This window comes from Rhinoraja longicauda, chromosome 33 (assembly GCF_053455715.1).
Source record: "Rhinoraja longicauda isolate Sanriku21f chromosome 33, sRhiLon1.1, whole genome shotgun sequence".
Taxonomy (NCBI): Eukaryota; Metazoa; Chordata; class Chondrichthyes; order Rajiformes; family Arhynchobatidae; genus Rhinoraja; species Rhinoraja longicauda.
In genome coordinates, this window is record NC_135985.1 from 21,606,084 (window position 1) to 21,628,942 (window position 22,859).

Genomic DNA, 22,859 nt, shown 5'->3' on the forward strand with positions numbered 1-22,859 from the left:
AAAAAACACTCAAGGAACACAAGCTGCCAGCCATAACCAGCCTGGTCTTTTGACCACAAACTAATGGTTATTGTCAACTGCCCTTTAAAAAGGCCCGGCGACACACTTCAGGGAAAAAAAGACACAAAGTGCTGGAGTGACTCAGAGGGTCGGGCAGCATCTCTGGAGAACATGGATAAATGACGTTTCAGATCGGTACCCTTCTCCAGTCTGAAGGGAAGCCCGATCCGCAACGTCACCTGTCCACGTTCTCCAGAGATGCTGCCTGACCCGTTGAGTTACTCCAGCACTTGGTGTCTTTTTTTAAAATAAACCGGCATCTGCAGTTCCTTGTTTCTGCCAGTTCAGGGAAATTAGGGAAGAACAATAATTGTAGACACAAGGAAGTGTAGATGCTGGAATCTTGAGATGAACACAAAGTGCTGGAGTAACTCAGCGGGTCGGGCAGCATCTGGATAGGTAAATGCACAGGAAAGATTTAGAGAGATATGGACCAAACGTGGGCGAATGGGTCTAGCTTGGATAGGGTTTGTATGGCCGAAGGGCCTGCTTCCACACTGCATGACCTGGTGAATCTATCTGTGGGGGGGAATGGGAAGAACAAAACGTTAATTTCCCTTCCCAGATGCTGCCTGACCTGCTAAGTTCTTCCACCACTTTGAGCTTTAGCTCAAGAACAATAAATCTGGTGATGCGCACGTCCCACGGACAAAATTTGTCACTGAGGTGGATGATGGTGGATTTGTGTTTTTCAGCTCAACACCGTTCAACAGGGAGGAGCTGTCGGCCATCTTGAAGTTTGGAGCTGAGGAGCTGTTTAAGGAGCCAGAAGGCGAGGAGTCTGAGCCACAGGTACGGATGAACGGCTATAGTATCCCCAGATATCTAGTCAGCTCTGGTGCTCCAGTCAAACGATGAAAGAAAGCATCAGTGAAGCTACACTTTGCAAAGTGAATTGTTGTGGTTTTTGGGACATTCACTGGAGATGTTGAGAAGGGTCTATGGAATGTTCTGATGGACTAAATGGGGAGGAATATCTCCAGCTATAAAACATTTCCCCCGGTTTTTCTCCCACATGTTAAAGACAAGTGGAAGATAGATACAAAAGGCTGGAGTAACTCAGCGGGTCAGGCAGCATCTCTGGAGAAAAGGAATGGGTGACTGACAGACTGAAGAAGGGTCTCGACCCGAGACGTCACCCATTCCTTCTCTCCAGAGATGCTGCCTGACCCGTTGAGTTACTCCAGCCTTTTGTGTCTCTCTTCGGTTTAAACTAGCATCTGCACTTCCTTCCTACATTTAAAGATGTGGATTCACTGGCCTAACTGTGAGACAATAGACAATAGACAATAGACAATAGGTGCAGGAGTAGGCCATTCAGCCCTTCGAGCCAGCACCGCCATTCAATGCGATCATGGCTGATCACTATCAATCAGTACCCCGTTCCTGCCTTCTCCCCATACCCCCTCACTCCGCTATCCTTAAGAGCTCTATCCAGCTCTCTCTTGAAAGCATCCAACGAACTGGCCTCCACTGCCTTCTGAGGCAGAGAATTCCACACCTTCACCACCCTCTGACTGAAAAAGTTCTTCCTCATCTCCGTTCTAAATGGCCTACCCCTTATTCTCAAACTGTGGCCCCTTGTTCTGGACTCCCCCAACATTGGGAACATGTTATCTGCCTCTAATGTGTCCAATCCCCTAATTATCTTATATGTTTCAATAAGATCCCCCCTCATCCTTCTAAATTCCAGTGTATACAAGCCCAATCGCTCCAGCCTTTCAACATACGACAGTCCCGCCATTCCGGGAATTAATCTAGTGAACCTACGCTGCACGCCCTCCATAGCAAGAATATCCTTCCTCAAATTTGGAGACCAAAACTGCACACAGTACTCCAGGTGCGGTCTCACCAGGGCCCGGTACAACTGTAGAAGGACCTCTTTGCTCCTATACTCAACTCCTCTTGTTACGAAGGCCAACATTCCATTGGCTTTCTTCACTGCCTGCTGAACCTGCATGCTTCCTTTCATTGACTGATGCACTAGGACACCCAGATCTCGTTGAACCCCCCCTCCTCCTAACTTGACACCATTCAGATAATAATCTGCCTTTCTATTCTTACTTCCAAAGTGAATAACCTCACACTTATCTACATTAAACTGCATCTGCCATGTATCCGCCCACTCACACAACCTGTCCAGGTCACCCTGCAGCCTTATTGCATCTTCCTCACAATTCACACTACCCCCCAACTTAGTATCATCTGCAAATTTGCTAATGGTACTTTTAATCCCTTCGTCTAAGTCATTAATGTATATCGTAAATAGCTGGGGTCCCAGCACCGAACCTTGCGGTACCCCACTGGTCACTGCCTGCCATTCCGAAAGGGACCCATTTATCCCCACTCTTTGCTTTCTGTCTGTTAACCAATTTTCTATCCATGTCAGTACCCTACCCCCAATACCATGTGCCCTAATTTTGCCCACTAATCTCCTATGTGGGACCTTGTCGAAGGCTTTCTGAAAGTCGAGGTACACCACATCCACTGACTCTCCCTTGTCAATTTTCCTAGTTACATCCTCAAAAAATTCCAGTAGATTTGTCAAGCATGATTTCCCCTTCGTAAATCCATGCTGACTCGGAACGATCCCGTTACTGCTATCCAAATGCTCAGCAATTTCGTCTTTTATAATTGACTCCAGCATTTTCCCCACCACTGATGTCAGACTAACTGGTCTATAATTACCCGTTTTCTCTCTCCCTCCTTTCTTAAAAAGTGGGATAACATTTGCTATTCTCCAATCCACAGGAACTGATCCTGAATCTATAGAACATTGAAAAATGATCTCCAATGCTTCCACTATTTCTAGAGCCACCTCCTTAAGTACTCTGGGATGCAGACCATCAGGCCCTGGGGATTTATCAGCCTTCAGTCCCATCAGTCTACCCAAAACCATTTCCTGCCTAATGTGGATTTCCTTCAGTTCCTCCATCACCCTAGGTTCTCCAGCCCCTAGAACATTTGGGAGATTGTGTGTATCTTCCTCAGTGAAGACAGATCCAAAGTAACGGTTTAACTCGTCTGCCATTTCTTTGTTCCCCATAATAAATTCCCCTGCTTCTGTGAGGGTAGGTGTACATTCAGTGGGATGTTCAAAAGAATGCGTGGAGGATAAATAATGGGATTTGTATAGATTTATGTAGGGTTAGTATAAATAGACGGCATTTGGCCAGCACAGACTCAGTGGGCCATAGGCCCTGATCTATCTGTCAGTGATGTGGCACGGTGGCGCAGCGGTAGAGCTGATGCCTCACAGCGCCGGAGACCCGGGTTCGATCCTGACCTTGAGTGCAGTCTGTGTGGAGTTTGCACGTTCGTACTGTGCCTCGTGGGTTTTCACCGGGTGCCCCGGTTTCCTCCCACATGCCACAGACGTGCAGCTTTGAGGGTTAATTGGCCCTCTGTAAATGGCCCTGGTGTGTAGTGAGATAACTAGTGTGCCTGGGTGATCAATGGTTGGTGTGGACACAGTGGGCCAAAGGGCATGTTTCCATGCTGTGTCTCTATAAACTAAACTAAACTGGACTCTATGACACTTCAGTCGCTGTGGGAAATCCCTGGCCCCTATAAAACCCATCGGCAGCGTGTCGTGGAAGAGGGAGATCATCTTGAACACATCGGCCTGGTGCTGTGAACTGTGCTTCACGCAGTGTGTCTTTTCTTTCAGGAAATGGACATTGAAGAGATCCTGAGACTTGCCGAAACGAGAGAGAATGAGCAGTCCGTGAGTCCGACAGACGAGCTGCTCTCCCAGTTCAAGGTAGGTGGGAGGCCACTGGCCAGGTTAACGTTGGCACTAGTGTGAGGGTGGACAGGTTAACGTTGGCACTGGTGTGGAGGGTGGACATGTTAACCTTGGCACTAGTGTGGAGGGTGGTCAGGTTAACATTGGCACTGGTGTGGAGGGTGGTCAGGTTAACCTTGGCACTGGTGTGGAGGGTGGTCAGGTTAACCTTGGCACTAGTGTGAGGGTGGACAGGTTAACGTTGGCACTAGTGTGAGGGTGGACATGTTAACCTTGGCACTAGTGTGAGGGTGGACAGGTTAACGTTGGCACCAGTGTGAGGGTGGTCAGGTTAACGTTGGCACTGGTGTGGATGGTGGTCAGGTTAACCTTGGCACTAGTGTGAGGGTGGACAGGTTAACGTTGGCACTAGTGTGAGGGTGGACATGTTAACCTTGGCACTAGTGTGAGGGTGGACATGTTAACCTTGGCACCAGTGTGAGGGTGGACAGGTTAACATTGGCACTGGTGTAGAGGGTGGTCAGGTTAACGTTGGCACCAGTGTGAGGGTGGACAGGTTAATGTTGGCACTAGTGTGAGGGTGGACATGTTAACGTTGGCACTGGTGTGAGGGTGGACAGGTTAACATTGGCACTAGTGTGAGGGTGGACAGGTTAACGTTGGCACTGGTGTGGAGAGTGGACAGGTTAATGTTGGCACCAGTGTGAGGGTGGACAGGTTAACATTGGCACTAGTGTGAGGGTGGACAGGTTAACGTTGGCACTGGTGTGGAGGGTGGACAGGTTAACGTTGGCACCAGTGTGAGGGTGGACAGGTTAACGTTGGCACTGGTGTGGAGGGTGGACAGGTTAACGTTGGCACTGGTGTGGAGGGTGGTCAGGGGTTACTCTGCATCTCAGACGTTTCCCTCACAAGCAAGCCAGCCGTGCAAATCATTTTGTGTGGCGCGGCGGCAGGACTCGCTGCCTCACAGCGCCAGAGACCCGGGTTCGATCCTGACCACGGGTGGTGTCTGTACGGAGTTTGTACGTTCTCCCCGTGACGGTGTGGGGTTTTTCCGGGTGCTCCGGTTTCCTCCCACACTCTAAAAGACGTAAAGGGTTTGTAGGTTAATCGGCTTTGTTAAAGAGTGTAAATTGCCCCTAGCGTGTTTAGGATCGCGATGGTGTCCAGGGATCGCTGGTCGGTATGGACTCATGGGCCAAACGTCTGCTCTACCTCTCACCTAAATGTTATATTAATGACCTTATCTGCTGGAGATATTAAATCTGCAGCAATGGTCTACCATGGTCAAAGCAAAATGCTAACTGCACGCTTTATTTATTGAGATGGTCAGCCTTGTTGTCCCTCCATATTTGACCCCCCTCCCCCCAAGAGCGTTCAGAGTCATTGAGGTTGGTGGTTTGGACTCAAATAAATGCCAGATTGGGTGAGGATGGAAGGTGTTGTTCCCAGCGAATGGGGTAACCAGCCGTGTTCTATGACAAGCTAAGACACAAAGTGCTGGAGTAACTTAGCAGGTCAGGCAGTATCTCTGGAGAACATCGATTGACGACGTTTCCAGTCAGGACCCTTCTTCAGTTCCAATCCAAAGCATCGGCCACTGTAGAGTCATACAGCATGAAAACAGGCCCTTCGGCCCAACTTACCCACGCCGACGAACATGCCCTGTGTAGGCTAGTCCCACCCTCCTGGGTTTGGCCCCTATCCCTCTAAACCAATCCTATCCATGTTCTTGTACAAATGGCTTAAATATCCATGTTCTCCAGAGATGCTGCCTGACCTGCTGAGTTACTTCAGTGCCTTGTGTCGTTTTGTGTATTAACCAGCATCTGAAGTTCCTTGTTTCTACCAGAATTCAGTTCTTTATTCCAGATTTCTTGGCCCGGGTGAAGTTTGAACATATGAGTCTGAAACAACAGTGAAAGCCTTTGGTCACATGTCCAATAACTTACGCCCTGAGGTAGATTGGGGATAAATTCTGTATTAAAGGAACTGCAGATGCTGGTTAGTGAAGAAAGACACAAAGTGCATCAGATCAGGCAGCATCTCTGGACAAAGTTTATGGCAACGTTTCACGTCAGAAGAAGGGTCCCGACTCGAAACAACACCCATCCTTTTTCTCCAGAGATGCTGCCTGACCTGATGAGTTACTCCCGCACTTTCTGTCTATCTCGGGGATAAATTCTGTCTGTGGTAAAAGTGGTGGGAGGAACATGGTTGCCTTACGATTCCCTTGGCACGACCCGTCAGCGTTGGCATTGATCGGTTGGGAAAATGGTGGGTCTCGGTCTCCTCGCTGTTGTCACTGTGCACCGGGACGTGAAGTGCTTTGTGGGGTGGCGCTGGGTTGGCGAAGGACGTGGAGCCACCCACTGTGGTGTGAAAGTGTGCCCCCTTATCGCACCCGCAGGTGGCAAACTTCACCACCATGGAGAACCAGCCTGAGGTGGACGAGAAGCAAGGCAAGGAATGGGATGACATCATCCCGGAGGAGCAGCGGAAAAAGATCGAAGAGGAGGCGCGGCAGAAAGAGCTGGAGGATATCTACATGCTCCCCAGGAGCAGGAGTTTATCCAAGAAGGTACGGAGTATGGAGCACCCACCACTAGGGGGAGACATCTCTGGTGTCCTCACAATACAACACAATACAATACATCTTTATTGTCATTGTACAGGGGTACAACGAGATTGGGAATGGGACTTCCATACGATGCAATACATTAATTAGCTAGTCAGTATTAATTTAAACAACCCAATGAAACAAATTGGAACAGTTTTAAAACAGAATAAAGTGCCGGTTCTGTGCCGGTTCACTGTGCGATGTGACCATCCGGCTCAGCAGGACCGGTTCATAGCAGCTATGCCTGGGGATGAAGCTGTTCCTGAGTCTGGAGGTGCGGGCGTAGAAGAGCCTTGTAGCGTCTGCCCGGTGGTAGAAGTTTGAACAGACTGTTGCAGGGGTGTGAAGAGTCTTTGTGGATGCTGGTGGCTTTTCTGAGGCATTGTGTGTTGTAGACGCCCTCCAAGGCTGGTAGCTGTGTTCCGGTGGTTCTCTGAGCTGTTTGGACTACCCACTGAAGAGCTTTCCTCTCTGCCTCCGTGCAGCTGAGATACCACACAAACAAGAACAAAGACCGACCAACGTGCCCCATCTGCACTAGTCCCATCTCCCTGCGTTTCACCCACTTCCCTCTAAACCCCTATCCAAGTACTTGCCCAAATGCCTTTTAAATATCCATGTTCCCCAGAGATCTAGCTGGTGTGTTTCTGCACTGTTGTTGGTGTCCTTCCTAGCCTTCTCTGGCATTGGACATCATTGGTCTTGGATCAACAATGGTCATTGAGGCAATGGAACAGAGACTACTCAGTGGGTCAGGCAGCAACTGTGGAGAGGGAAGCAGTCAACAGTCCAAGTCAAACACCTCTCACCATCACCTTCCATCCATTCTGATGGAAGACATCAACGTGAAATGTTCATTGTGTTTCTCCCTCCCCAGATGCTGCCTGACCTGCAGTGTATTTTCACCACCTCGAGCTTTTGATCGAATATTGACAAGTTGCACAGTCCAGCACTGGGGAGTATTTTGCAAACCTGCGGCACATGGGAACATTGGGAGGAAGGAGGGGATATTTCAATGGAGTCTTCCTTTCTCTCTTCTTTGAGAGAGACGACCCCTTTACGCTAGGGCTGATGCCTAGGACTGAGTGTTTGGAACTTTCTTCCTCAAAGGGTGGTGGTGGCAGAATCTTTGAGTATTTTGTAAGGTGAAAGATTACAAAGGCCAGTTGGGGTATGGGCGAGGTTGCAGTCAGATCAGACATGGTCTTATTAATTGGTGGATCAGGTTTGAGCGGTGATTGGCGTACATTTGTTCAAGAGACATCTCGGTGTCGCAACGGTAGAGCTGCTGCCTTACAGCGCCAGAGACCCGGGTCCGATCCTGACTACGGGTGCTGTCTGTACGGAGTTTGTACGCTCTCCCCGTGACCTGTGTGGGCTTTCTCCGGGAGATCCAGTTTCCTCCCACATTCCAAAGACGTACAGGTTTGTCGGTCAATTGGCTTGGTAAAATTGTAAATTGTCCCTGGAGTGTTTAGGATAGTGTTAATGTGCGGGGGTCGCTGGCCGGCGCGGACTCGGTGGGCCGAAGGGCCTGTTTTTGGGCTGTATCTGAACAGATTTTACATGGGGATTCAATGCACCTTTGATTTGACTCCTGGGATGAAGGGCAAGAATATATTGAGTAGGGTATGCCTGCACTCTTGAGAAAGAACATTGTAGGATTAAGATCTTTCAGAAGCTGATAGGCCTCAGGATGGATGTGGGCAGTCTGGTTCTTGTGGTTAACAAGGATGAAACCTGCCTTGGCTCAGGATAAGGAGTTATCTGTTCAGAACCGAACTGAGGGAAAATCTCAGCGTTGACAAGTTTGAGTCTTTGAGGGCTTCTCTCCATCGAGAGCTGTAGAGAACTCATGGGCCTCTGGCCTGTAGACGTGTACAGCCTAGAAACAGGCCCTTCGTCCCAACTTGTCCACACCAGTTGCCCCAACGAAGCCTGTTCCATTTTCCCACCGTCGGTCCATGTCCCTCTGAACCTTTCCTACCCACATACCTGTCCAAATATCGTTTAAATGTTATTATTGTTCCTGCTCCAACTACTTTCTCTGGGAGAAGGTATACCATGTACCCACCACCCTCGGTGAGAAATGGTTGCCTCTCAGATTCCTATTCAATCTTTCCCCTCTCACCTAAACCTGTGTCCTCTACGTCTTGACTCCCCAACTCTGGGAGACTGACTGTCCATTCACCCTACACCCCCCCCCTATGATCACACCTCAGCCCCCTGAACGACAAGGAGGGGGACCCCGTGGTCTCCTCACTGAGGAGGCGACCACCACAGGGGAGAGCTGGAGGACCCAGCCTAACCTTGCCGCTGTTCCCAGGCTCGGGCGCACGGCAGCGATTCTGACGCCGGGTCGCGGAGGAGGCGGCAGCGGTCGTCGGGATCGGAGAGCGAAACGGAGGAGAGCGACGACGAGGAGAAGCGGCCCAAGCGAAGAGGCCGCCCGCGGATGGTGCGCAGGGACATGGTGGACGGCTTCACCGACCCTGAAATCAGGAGGTAACCGGGATCACCCTTCCCTTCCCTTCCCTTCCCACCGCCCCACACGCACAGCCCGACTCACACTGAGGACCGAGTAGCGCAGCGGGTCAGGCGGCAACTCTGGAGAGAAGGAATGGGTGACGTTTCGGGTCGAGACCCTTCTTCAGACAGAGAGTCAAGGGAGAGAGAGAGAGACAGACATAGAGACATGGAAGGGTAAGGTGTGAAAACGACAGATCAAAACGATGATCAAGAAAAACACGCAGCAGATCCTTGTGCATACCTCCCAATGCCGAGATGTAGAAGGGCTTAGTTTAGTCTAGTTTATTGTCATGTGTATCAAGCTACAGTGAAAAGCTTTAGTTGCATGTTATCGAGTCAGGGGAAAGTCTATACGATTACAATCGAGCCGTCCACAGTGTACAGATACATGATGAACGGAATAACATTCAGTGCAAAATTATGCCCAGTAACGTCCGATTAAAGATAGTCCAAGGTTCTCCAGTGAGGTAGGTCGTAGCTCAAGACCCCTCTCTACTTGTTGATAGGATGGTTCAGTTGCCTGATAACAGCTGGGAAGAAACCGTTCCTAATGTTGTTTGCTCCCAACTTCTAGACTTGACCTTCTCAACATTCTCCCAGCCTGCCTTCCACCTTGAGGTCGCCCATAACTCTGTTGTAATTGCACCAATCCCGCCCAGCTGACCATTCCCAAGCCGCCCCCTGTCCACGTTGACCTACAGGGCGGCACGGTGGCGCAGCGGTAGAGTTGCTGCCTCACAGCGCTAGAGACCTGGGTTTGATCCTGACTACAGGTGCTGTCTGTACGGAGTTTGCACGTTCTCCCCGTGACCGGGTGAGATTCCTCTGGGCGCTCCAGTTCCCTCCCACATTCCAAAGCCTGACCCTCTGAGTTCCTCCAGCACTTTGTGTTTTGCTTAAGATTCTAGCATCTGCAGTTCCATATATTTATTCCACATATTGATTTCACTCACTTTAAAATGCTCCTTAAATGCTAACCCTCACCAAACTTTTGATGGTTCATTGGAGCTAGGTTTTTTCTCGTGATCTTTCCTGAACAGTTAAAGGCTCTATATTTGTGTTAAATCTAAACTCATCACCTGGATATGGTACGAGGGTCTTGTTTGTGTCTCTTTGTGATAAAACCTGAATAATATTTCCCTTGAAATAGGAAAGGAATGATGCCATTAAAATACAGAGACAGAGGCAGATGCGAATGTATTGCCATGACAGATTGTCTTTTCTCCACAGGTTTATCAAAAGTTACAAGAAGTTTGGTGCCCCTCTGGAACGGTAAGTCTTTCTGCATTAACGTACAACACCAAGGCCAGCGGTTCAAGGCCAGCCAGTGAAGTGAGCTCAGTCAATAGACAATAGGTGCAGGAGGAGGCCATTCGGCCCTTCGAGCCAGCACCGCCTTTCAATCTGATCATGGCTGAGTCGACGCACTCTAGCTGTTAAATTACTGCACTTTGAACTCTGTGCTCTGCCTCAAGACCGCAAGGAACCGCAAATTGTTGTGGATGTAACCCAGCCCATCACACAGACCAGACTCCCCACCATTGACTCCATCCACACTTCATGCTGCCTCGGAAAAGCAGCCAACTTGTCCCAGCCCACTCATTCCTCCTCTTCCCCGCTCCCGTCCGGCAGAAGGTACAGAAGCTTGAAAGCGCGCACCACCACACTCAGGAACAGCTTCCTCCCCCTCTGTTATCAGGCTTCTGAACAGTCCTTGCATAAGCTAGGGTACTGTCCCATTCACCTCTGCCCCATTGCGGACATTGGACAGTCTATGGAACTGATGCGCTATGATGCTGAGAACAGATTTGCAATCTGTACCTTCCCTTTTGCTTGTACCTATTGTATAAGTTGATTGACTTGATTGTATTTATGCATGGATCACCTGATCTGATAGCACGCTGCGAAACAAAGCTGTTCACTGTACCTCGGTACACGTGACAATAATAATAATAAACCTAAATCTGGTTCTCCAGAACCAGGGGCCACACACAGTCTAAGAATAAAGGGGAGGCCATTTAAAACTGAGGTGAGAAAAAACTTTTTCACCCAGAGAGTTGTGAATTTGTGGAATTCTCTGCCACAGAGGGCAGTGGAGTCGATTCACTGGTTGAATTTAAAAGAGAGTTAGATAGAGCTCTAGGGGCTAACGGAGTTTGTACGTTCTCCCCGTGACCTGCACGGGTTTTCTCCGAGATCTTCGGTTTCTTCGGTTTCCTCCCACAATCCAAAGACGTACAGGTATGTAGGTTAATTGGCTGGGCAAATGTAAAAATTGTCCCTAGTGTTAATGTGCGGGGATCGCTGGGCGGCGCGGACCCGGTGGGCCGAAGGGCCTGTTTCTGCGCTGTTTCTCTAAATCTAAAAAATATGGGGATATTGGGGAGAAGGCAGGCATGGGTTACTGATTGTGGATGATCAGCCATGATCACAATGAATGGCGGTGCTGGCTCGAAGGGCCAAATGGCCTCCTACTGCACCTATTTTCTATGTTGCTATAAAACCTGAGCCTCTGTGTCTTGGTTGTGTGTTCGGTTCCACCATCAGCTGAGATATTATTTCAGGGAATGATCTGTATTTCAAGATACGTTAAGATATTTATTTCAATGGGATGACAGGCGGATTTTCCATTTGCTTTGGCCCCCAGGCTGGAGGGTATCGCACGCGATGCTGAGCTCGTGGACAAGTCCATCGCCGACCTACAGCGACTGGGCGAACTCATACACAACGGCTGTGTGCTGGCTGTCAAAGAGTTTGAGGAACAGCTGAAGGAAAACCCAATCCTGGAGGGTAAGACTAACCCCCCTGGGCACCGTGGCCTTACCCCTCAGCCTCACCTTCTCTTGCCCCCCACAGTTACATCCTTGTGGTGCAGAGTCTGATGGACCTCGAGTTGGTTTAGTTTAGCACAAAAAACAGGCCCTTCGGCCCTCTGAGTGCGTGCCGACCAGCCATCCCTGCACATTAACAACCACTATCCTACACACACCGGGGACCAGTTACTGTTTTACCGAAGCCAATTAACCGACACACTTGTACATCTTTGGAGTGTGGGAGGTTGACTGGAGAAAACCCTCGCAGGTCACGGGGAGAACGTACAAACCCCATACAGACAGCACCCGTGGTCAGGATCGAACCCGGGTCTCTGGCGCTGTAAGGCAGCAACTTTACCGCTGTGCCCTGAGTGGGGTCCACCGCAAAAGCATTGTGACAGCAGGGGGCAGTGGGTAGAGCCTCAGCCTCATCCAGTTTCCATGCTGTCTGTGTGGAGTTTCCACGTTCCTCCTCGTGATAGTCTTACCACTAGGTGCTCGGATTTCCTCCTGTGTCCCAAATGTGTGCGGGCTGGTCAGTTAATTAGGTGGCACAGCTGGTAGAGCTACTGCCTTGCAGCACCAAGGAGCTGGGTTCGATCAGAGGGCACAGTGCAGAACAACAGCACACACACACAGCCTCACTCAAAGCACCGGGTGAGGGAGGAAGTCACAAAAACTCACCGAATAGTGAGCGGCCTGGATAGAGTGGATGTGGAGAGGATGTTTCCACTAGTGGGAGAGTCTAGGACCAGAGGCCACAGCCTCAGAATTAAAGGAGGTTCCTTGAGAAAGGAGATGAGGAGGAATTTCTTTAGCTAGAGGATGGTGAATCTGTGGAATTCATTGCCACACACGGCTGTGGAGGCCAAGTCAATGGGTATTTTTAAAGCAGAGATTGACAAGTTCTTTATTTGTAGGGGTGTCAGGGATTTTGGGGAGAAGGCAGGAGAATGGGGTTGAGAGGGAAAGATCGATCAGCCACGATCGAATGGCAGAGTAGACTTGATGGGCCGAATGGCCTAATGCTGCTCCTAGAACTTATGAGCTTAGGTTTTTGATTAATAAGGATGTCAAGGTTTATGGGGAGAAGGCAGGAAAATGGGGTTGAGAGGGAAAGATCGATCAGCCATGATGGAATGGCGGAGTAGACTCAATGGGCCAATGGCCTAATTCTGATCCTACGACTTACGAACGTGAAAGAAGGTCTCGGTTGGCGCAGAGAGCTGGAAGGTGAGGCCGCCGTTGTGTTGCGTGAACAGTTGCCCTCACACGTTATCTCCGCCTCTCTTGCAGGGAAGGGTCCGGGGAAAAAGAGGGGCCCAACCATCAAGGTGTCAGGAGTCCAGGTCAACGTTCGGTCAATTCTCATTCACGAGGACGAATTTGAGGCCTTGCATAAAACCATTCCTCTCGACCCTGAAGAAAGGAAGAAGTGAGTTTGGTAATTTGTGATTGAAGTGACAATGAACTGAGGCATTTATATCTTTGTGTGAAAAGATTTTCCATGGCAGTCCTTCCAATAAGTTGGAAATAATTGGAACAGATTAATTACTGCATTAATCACTCCTTATTCTTAAACTGTGGCCCCTTGTTCTGGACTCCCCCAACATTGGGAACATGTTTCCTGCCTCTAACGTGTCCGACCCCTTAATAATCTTATACGTTTCGATAAGATCCCCTCTCATCCTTCTTTTGGGATCAGTCGTGACACCAGCCGGTGGGGATCCAGTCAATGCCAACCCTCACTGGTAAATGTCAAGCGTTTGAGGTGCGTTGGAGGATAGATGGGGTTCCAGAGGGAAGACTGTGCCTGGTGGACCGTTGACGCCAATAAATTAGGGTCAAGTTGTTCTCATTGTGTCGTTGGTCATGAGGTTAAATCCCTCTCTAGCAGCCATGGAATTTGAATCCAGGTGAGTATTTAATTAAATGTAGGTATTTAATTAAGTCTGAAAGAAAGGAAACTAACCGGAACCAAATTGCAGTTAAAGTCGTAAATGAACCATTAATGTAAATTGGAGTCGTAGCGTTAGACAGCATGGAAACAGACCCTTCGGCCCAACTTGCCCATGCTGACCAACAAGGTCCAATTGAGGAAAGAAATGTCGTCAGGGCGGGCCGACCAAGTCCACACCGACCATCGATCATCACCTGTTCACACTCGTTCTATTTCATTCCACATTCTCATCCACTCTCTGCACACTGGGGGCCAATTATCCTGCAAACCCTCGCCACATCTTTGGGATGTGGGAGGAAACAGGAGCACCCAGGGGGAAACCCACGCGGTTACACAGGAAGAACATGCAAACTCCACACAGACAGCACCCGAGGCAAGGATCGGACCCGGCGCTGTGAGGCAACAACTGCGCCAGCGTGCTGCCCAATTCCGACTGTGGGCAATGCCAGGAAAGTCTGCATTTACGGCCCATCCTCGACTGCCCTCGGGTAGCAGCCACGGAGAGATTGTGCAAACTCCACACAGACAGCACCCGAGGTCAGGATCGAACCCGGGTCTGTGCTGTCGAGGTCCTTTTCCTTAAACTTGATTATAATGTGGTGAGCTGGGAGCTGCTCCTCTGGGATCTGCACAGGTCCTGCAGCAGATGCTGGTACAAATCGAAGGTATTTATTCTCAAAATGCTGGAGTAACTCAGCAGGTCAGGCAGCATCTCAGGAGAAAAGGAATGGGCGACGTTTCGGGTCGAGACCCTTCTTCAGACTGATGTCAGGGGGGCGGGACAAAGGAAGGATACAGGTGGAGACAGGAAGATAGAGTGAGAACTGGGAAGGGGGAGGGGAAGAGAGGGACAGAGGAACTATCTAAAGTTGGAGAAGTCGATGTTCATACCACTGGGCTGCAAGCTGCCCAGGCGAAATATGAGGTGCTGTTCCTCCAATTTCCGGTGAGCCTCACTATGGCACTGGAGGAGGCCCATGACAGAAAGGTCAGTCTGGGAGTGGGAGGGGGAGTTGAAGTGCTCAGCCACCGGGAGATCAGGTTGGTTAAGGCGGACTGAGCGAAGGTGTTGAGCGAAACGATCGCCGAGCCTGCGTTTGGTTTCGCCGATGTAAAGAAGTTGACATCTAGAGCAGCGGATGCAATAGATGAGGTTGGAGGAGGTGCAGGTGAACCTCTGTCTCACCTGGAAAGACTGATTGGGTCCTTGGATGGAGTTGAGGGGGAAGGTAAAGGGACAGGTGTTGCATCTCCTGTGGTTGCTGGGGAAAGTGTCCTTACGTGCAGATAAATCGCAGAGAAATGCAGCAGACCAAAGTGTGCTGGTAAATCGCAGAGAGCTGCTGGCATCTCCCGGCATGACTGTCCAACCAGAGGCACGTGAAGTTCAATGTCCCATGCCTGTGGGGGTGTGTGGATCAGATATTTGTGGTCACTTTCCCCACTGGGGCGCTGAGACAGGGCTCCTCCAGCAAGAGAGGCTGAGGGTGCAGCAGTCCCAGTTGGGATTGTGGGCAACCATCCTGGGCCAGGCATGGGACAGCATCCTTTCACTACACGGGAACAGCTGGTGTAAGCTAACGTAGGATTTTCAATCGTGTTAAGTCTTTAAAGTTTCTTGTTTAAAAAAAAAAGAAGTAACAGAATAAATGTTAGCGGCTCACTTGGTCTTCCCAAACGATGGGCGGTAAATGTGGACTTTACTCCACAGAGAGAATTCGGCGGCACGGTGGCTCAGCGGATCGAGCCGCCGCCTCGCAGCGCCGGAGACCCGGGTTCGATCCTGACCCCGGGTGCTGTCTACGTGGAGTTTGCACATTCTAACCTGTGTTTCCTTCTCGCACATCCCCCCCAAAAAAAGACGCGTAGGTTTGTAGGTGAATCGGCCTCGGTAAATTGGGTCGCGAGGGGATGCGATAGTGGGATAACTGGGAACCAATGTGTTTACTTTATTGTCACGTGTGACAAGGTACAGTGAAAAACCTTTGTTGCGTGCAAACCAGTCAGCAGTAAGACAATATATGATTACAATCGAGTCATTCCCAGTATACAGACACAGGATAAATGGAATAACGTGGATAACATTTAGTGCCCAGTTCAGTTTAGTTTATTGTCACATGTGACAAACTTTAACTGCGTGCTAACCAGCCAGCGGAAAGACAACAAGCTACATGACAAGGGAATAACACTTAGTGTAAAGTGAACGATAGTCTGAGGTTCTCAAATGGGGGAAATAGTAGTTCAGGATCGCTCTCGAGCTGTTGGTAGGATGGCCTGGTAACGTTTGGGAAGAAGCTGTCCCAGATGTGTACGGGTCATCGATGGTGGGCATGGACTTGGTGCACCAGAGGTGTATATCTCTACCTCCAAACTCCCTGGAACATCAATAGTCAATTTTAATTGTCACATGTGCAGTGAAATGAAAGATTACCCACAGTCCAACAATAAGAGCAATAAAAATAAGCAATAACACACACAATCACAAACCAACACAAAACAAAAAGAAGCATCCATCACAGTGAGTCTCCTCCAGTCACCTCCTGACTGTGATGGAAGGCCAGAATGTCTTTACTCTTCCCCTGCCGTCTTCTCCCGCGGTCAGGCTCTGTGGGGGGGACTCGCGTTTCTGGGCACTGGCAAATAAGGTCAGTTTAGCGTGTGATCTCGAAGACGTTCCGTGCCTTACACACTGTTCCTGCTATGTAGGTACCGCCTGACCTGTCACGCCAAGGTTGTGCATTTCGACACAGATTGGGGTGTGGAGGAGGATTCCAATTTGCTGATAGGGATCTATGAGTGTGGTTATAGCAACTGGGAGCAGATAAAAATGGACCCAGAACTGCAGCTTACCAATAAGGTAGGCCATTCCATGTTCCATTCAATCAACCTGCAGCTTGCTTTGCACCCACCAAATCAGGGAGGGAGGGGGGTCATCCTGTGTTCCTTTGTGACGTTTCCTCTCCTTTAGGTAGTTTTCCCGGGAATCGCATCTTGCAATAGGCTCCCCTGTAAAAATGGCATCAAAGCACAGCCCCACAACGGGGCATGTGTAGGTAGGAACTACAGATGCTGGAGTAACTCAGCGGGACGGGCAGCATCTCCGGAGAGAAGGAACGGGTGACGTTTTGGGTCGACACCCTTCTTCGGACAGAAGAAGAGCCCTGACCGGATACGTCACCCGTTCCTTCTCTCCGGAGATGCTGCCCGACCCGCTGAGTTGCTCCAGCATTTTGTGTCCATCTTCCCATAAATGGGGTAATTTAACTGTGTGTTCTGCCAGGGGTTGTGGGTGCAGTACGTTTGGCGACTCTCACCGGCATGGGTCCGATACCCAAGGAGGCCTCAGGATGCTGTGCTTGGCGGAGTGGCACAAGGCAGGGGCTGCTCAGATGGTCCAAGCTGGTGAGGAGAGATCACCCAACGTCCCCTGTGATTTGTCGGGGCGTAGGGATGGGAGGGGGGGTGGGGGCAGTTGCTTGATGACTGAAATAAAGGAGAGTTCCATTGTCCAGCATCAACACTCAGCACCAAGGGGCACGGGGTTTGGTTCCCTCCCGCCCTCCAACACTGGTGAACGGGGGGGGGGTGGGGCCTGCCTGACTCCCCGCCTCAGACACCATCAGTCCCGGTCACCACGAGGTGCCCCTACCTCAGGCCTCTCCCTCTGCCCTCCCCCAGCAGCACAGCACAGTTGTGGGCAGGAGATGGGAGGGGGGTTGCGTGTAGATGTGTGCATGTGTCCGTGCGGGCATTTACCTGTGTCTGTACTTGTGTGCGTGTGCTTGTGCCTGTGTGTGCCCTGTCTACCCGTGTCTGCATGTACCCGTGTCTGCGTGTGTATGCGTGTGTCTGTGTGTGTATGCGTGTGCCTGTGTGTGCCCTGTCTACCCGTGTCTGCATGTACCCGTGTCTGCGTGTGTATGCGTGTGTATGCGTGTGCCTGTGTGTGCCCTTGGCTCTGTGCATCTGTGTCTGTTTGTGCCCATGTTTGTGTGTCTGTGTGCCTGTCTGTCGGTGTGTGTGTGCCCAAGTGTGCACGTATGTGCCCATGTCTGTGTCCACGTGTGCCCATGTCTTCAAATGCATGTGCCTGTATCTCTGTGTGCCCATGTCTGTGTGTGTCCTATCTGCCCATGTCTGCGTGTACCCATGTCTGCGTGTACCCATGACTTCATCTGCATGTACCCGTGTTTGTCTGCGTGTGCCCATGTCTGCTTGTGTTTCTGTGTGTGTGTGTGCCGCTGTGTGTGTGTGTGTGCGTCTAGGTATGTGCCTGTGTGTGTTTGTGTGTGTGTGTGCGTGCCTGTGTGTGTGTGTGTGTGCGTGTGTGTTCACATACATGTGTGTGGGCACTGACTGTGATGAGGGTAAATCCCAGTATCAGTGAGGATCACACCAAGTATCGTATCCGTGTAGTGTTGACTGCCAGTGCAGGCTTTCACTGGGAATCACCGGGTATTTGAAAATAATGAAGTGCTTCCGTAATACAGCCACTAACATCTTGGTCCATTTGCCAAGGGAGCTATACCCAGACTTTGAAATCTAGTTACAGTGCGCAGAGGTACAGAGCATGCAGCGCACGGTGTAATCGAGGAACCTTTCTTGCGTTGCTTGTCTGTGACTTTGTCTCTGTCCCGTGCTTCAGGCTGGCCCTGATCTGAACATCGTCCACGTCTCTTCCCCCTCCAGATTCTCCCTGCCGATCCAAATCACAAGCCGCAGGCCAAGCACCTCCAGTCACGGGCCGATTACCTGATCAGACTGCTGAAGAAAGACATGAACAAGAAGGCCGGATTTAAGCAGGAAGAGAAGGTCAGTGCGGAGAGAGCTCCTGGGGTGGGAGAGGTGGAGGACACGTGGGGAATGGGCAGGGAGGGGATGAGGAGTTGAGTTGGGAGGTCGGCCACAATCCTGGCTGATGGGTTGGGATGGGGAGAAGCACATGGGATCCATGGGAATGATCACACACACGGGAAAATGAATGGAAGTACTTCATTTCTGTGATCACCTTATCTATGGGAATACTCTAATGGGTGGATAGTTTAGTTCAGAGATACAGAGCAGAAACAGGCCCACTAAGTCTGTGCCGACCAGCGATCCCCGATCACTGGACACTATCCTACGCACTAGAGACCATTTACAATTTTTTTACCAAAGCCAATTAATCTACAAAAACCTGTACATCTTTGTAGTGTGGGAGGAAACCGGAGCACCCGGAGAAAACTCACGCGGAGAACGTACAAACTCCGTACAGACAGCGCCCGTAGTCAGGATCGATCCTGGGACTCTAGCGCTGTTCGGCAGCGACTCTACCGGGCCTACCCCAATGTTGTTTGGTTGACCTGAATGCTCGCCTTCTGTGCTGCCTGCTCCCATCAATTCCCAGAGGGACATTCTACCTTAAACAAATGAGATTCAGAAGATAACCTCTTTTAAAGTCCCACCAAAGAATCCACAATCACAAAGAGGATTAAAAAAATCTCTTCTCTGGAGGAGATCGTAGGCGTTGTATGTTTAGGTTTATTTTTCTTAAAATTTGTTAAATTAATATAATCAAGTCGAACTTAAATAGTGTAGGTTTATACTTGTCATGGTACACTGATAAGCTTTGTCTTGCCTGCGATCCAATTAGATCAAATTATTTTATACAGAAATGCAATCAAGTCCAACTCAAGCACATTAGGTAGAGCAATGGGGAAAATACAGAGTGCAGAATCACAGGAGATGCAACACCTGTCCCTTTACCTTCCCCCTCGACTCCATCCAAGGACCCAAACAGTCTTTCCAGGTGAGGCAGAGGTTCACCTGCACCTCCTCCAACCTCATCTATTGCATCCGCTGCTCCAGATGTCAACTTCTCTACATCGGCGAGACCAAACGCAGGCTCGGCGATCGTTTCGCTCAACACCTGCGCTCGGTCCGCCTGATCTCCCGGTGGTTGAGCACTTCAACTCCCCCTCCCACTCCCAGTCTGACCTTTCTGTCATGGGCCTCCTCCAGTGCCACTGTGAGGTCCACCACAAATTGGAGGAACAGCACCTCATATTTTGTTTGGGCAGCTTACACCCCAGCGGCATGAACATTGATTTCTCTAACTTCAGATAGTTCCTCTGTCCCCCTCTTTCCCCTCCCCCTTCTCAGTTCTCCCACTGTCTTCCTGTCTCCAACTATATCCTTTCTTTGTCTCTCCCCCTCCACTGACATCAGTCTGAAGAAGGGTCTCGACCCGAAACGTCACCCATTCCTTCTCTCCTGAGATGCTGCCTGACCCGCTGAGTTACTCCAGCATTTTGTGATACCGCAGAATATAGTTCTCCGCAATGTAGCGCACGAGTGGCAGAGACAAAGTCCACTGTCCTCAGTGAGGGAGAGGTGAATCCATCACTTATCCCCGCTTAGTGAAGGACCATTCAGAGGGGAAGAATCTGTTCCTCAGTCTGGTCGTGTCGAGTTCAATATAATCATGTTCAAGATCGGAGAAGCCTTGATAATGTCTTCGCCAAAGGTAATCCCCTTTCAGTTCAGTTTAATTTATTGTTTGTTGCCACGTGTACCGAGGTACAGTGAAAAGCTTTTGTTGCGTGCTGACCAGTCAGCGGAAAGACAGTACATGGTTGCAATCGATCCATTCACCGTCCTTGACTATGCTGCTGGCCTTGCCGACCGAGGCAGTGTGAGGAATAAACGGAGTCCGTGGAAGGGAGGTTGGTTTGTGTGACCGTCTGGGCAATATCACGTATCGTCTTTCCGCTGACCGGGTTAGCGCGCAACGAAAGCTTTTCACTGCGCCTCGCTACAGGTGACAGTAAGCCGAACTAAGCTGAATCCGCCTCCTCCACTGAATTGGCGGGCTTTGAGCAAAGCTTGATGTGGGACCTCCTGCCTGCACCATTTTGTAACTGTTGCTCTGTGTCGAATAGTCCAAACCCAAGAAGCGGAAGCCAAGGGTGAAGAAGGAAAACAAGGCACCCAGACTGAAGGATGAGAGTGGCAACGATATCTCCTCACCCCGGCACGGTGACAATGCTTCGGAGGAGGATGGTGAGCTGAAGGTGAGCGGAGGACTGTCCCCGTTTGAATCCAGCTTTCCCTTCGAGGAGATATCACTGGCTGCTCTCCCCAAGTACCGAGGAACACCTTCTTCCTGCTGTGCCAGATAATGCGCACCAAAATCCACAAGGATTTGCCAGATCAGTTCATTCCTGCCAAAGTCCATGTCCAATTGTTGTTGTACTCTGGAGGTAGAGCCAAACTCAGTGGGTCAGGCAGCATCTCTGGAGAAAAGGAATAGGCGACATTTTGGATCGAGACCTTTCTTCAGACTGGGAGAACCGTCAAACTCAGCAGTCAGACGAAGGGTCTTGACCCAAAACGTCACTTATTCCTTCTCTCCAGAGATGATGCCTATCCCGTTGAGTTACTCCAGCGTTTTGTGTCTATCTAGAGTGTAAACCAGCATCTGCGGTTCCTTCCTGCATTTGTTGTACTCTGGAATCATTTTCCACTTGTTCTATATATCTACCACCCTGTGTGTAAGAACGTTACCCCTCGGGTTCCCATTAAATCGTTCCCCCCTTCACCATGGACTCGGTGGGCTGAAGGACCTGTTTACTGGCTTCAGTAAAAATTGTAAATTGTTCCTCGTGTGTAGGATAGTGCTAGTATATGAGATGATCGCTAGTCAGCGTGGACTCGGTGGGCCGAAGGGCCTGTTTCCGCACTATATCTCTACACTAAAACAAAATTGCTGTTTGTAGTTCCCTCTTGTTTTCTTTTAGAATGTGGGGCTTTTAGAAAACAAGACCAGCACTTATTTCCCTCTGATTGTCTTTAAAATTTGGTGGTGGACCTCCATGTTGAGTGGTGGTAGTTGATGTTGTCAAGGGGTTTCCGGAGCACAGCTGGCGGTGTTAAATAGCGACAGGTTGACCTCTCTCTGTGCTGCTCAAGTGTTAGTGAATCCCACAGGAATAAATTGGCCCACTTTACCTGCCTAGGGGCGGCACGGTGGCGCAGCAGTAGAGCTGCTGTCTTATAGCACCAGACACCCAAGTGCCATCCCGACTGCAGGTGCTGTCTGTATGGAGTTTGCACGTTTTTCCCTGTGACCGCGTGGGTTTTCTCCGGGTGCTCCGGTTTCCTCCCACATTCCAAAGACCTGCGGGTTTGGAGGTTAATGGACTTCTGTAAAATTGCGAATTGTCCCTGGAGTGTAGGATAGTACAAGAGGTCAGTGTGATCGCTGGTCGGCGTGGACTCGGTGGGCCGAAGGGCCTGTTTCTGTGCTGTATCTCTAAAGTAAAGTCTAAATCTCGTCGAGAGAGCTATCTAAATGGTCCCACACCCTGCTCTTTTGTTGCCACCCTCATCATGGTCTGTGCTTTTCTGTTTCTTCAACTTCCATTTAAAAATTATGAATGAAACCACTTCCTTGGCCTTTTCAGGCAGAACATTTTGGATTATAATGGACGATGGCGGTCCAATATAATGAACTCCAAAGCAGTACAGGTTTGTAGGTTAATAGGCTTGGTATAATTGTAAACTGTCCCTGGAGCGTGCAGGATAGTGTATGTGTGCGGGGGTCGCTGGTCGGCATGGACTCGGTGGGCCGAAGGGCCTGTTTCCATGCTGAATCTCCAAACTAAAACACTAAACTAGACGTTATGTTGCAGATCTCATGATGTAGGTGAAGCAGAGGTGACCTGGATCCCAGTGTAGACGTCTTCACTAGCGCCTGGTTTAAGGGCACGTGTTGGTTGCTTTCTCTGCAGGACGGCAGTTTGGACCGAACCCCCATGAAGAAGAAGCTGAAGAAGAAAGACAACAAAGAGAACAAGGAGAAGGGCGATGTTAAGAAGGAAAAGGATGGGCAGAAGGGGAAGAAGAAGGCCAAGGCCAAGAAGGACAAGGTAACCAGAACGTTGACTTGTCCGCCACGTCAGAGTAAACGTGGGGCTTTTAATTGGAGACGAGAGACTGCGGATGCTGGGATCTGTAGTGAAAAACCACCTGCTGGAAGAATTCAGCGGGTCAGGCAGCATCCGTGGAGGGGAATGGATGGGCGATGTTTCAGGTCGGGACTCGTCCTTCGGGAAGGCCGGACTCCGCTGTGCACTGTGCCCCAGT

The 22,859-nt window shown here is 50.1% G+C and overlaps 1 protein-coding gene across 1 annotated transcript in view; it reads left to right on the top strand.

Annotated features, from left to right (window-relative positions):
* The window catches only part of chd2 (chromodomain helicase DNA binding protein 2), a 108,849-nt gene that overhangs the window by 63,290 nt on the left and 22,700 nt on the right, over positions 1-22,859 (top strand). Inside the window, exons 22-32 of the mRNA XM_078427186.1 lie at positions 756-852; positions 3,731-3,823; positions 6,222-6,392; positions 8,758-8,936; positions 10,191-10,232; positions 11,608-11,750; positions 13,070-13,208; positions 16,440-16,590; positions 18,423-18,545; positions 20,654-20,785; positions 22,505-22,642. Coding sequence (XP_078283312.1) covers positions 756-852; positions 3,731-3,823; positions 6,222-6,392; positions 8,758-8,936; positions 10,191-10,232; positions 11,608-11,750; positions 13,070-13,208; positions 16,440-16,590; positions 18,423-18,545; positions 20,654-20,785; positions 22,505-22,642 — 1,408 coding nt within the window. The remainder of the gene's footprint in view (positions 1-755; positions 853-3,730; positions 3,824-6,221; positions 6,393-8,757; positions 8,937-10,190; positions 10,233-11,607; positions 11,751-13,069; positions 13,209-16,439; positions 16,591-18,422; positions 18,546-20,653; positions 20,786-22,504; positions 22,643-22,859) is intronic.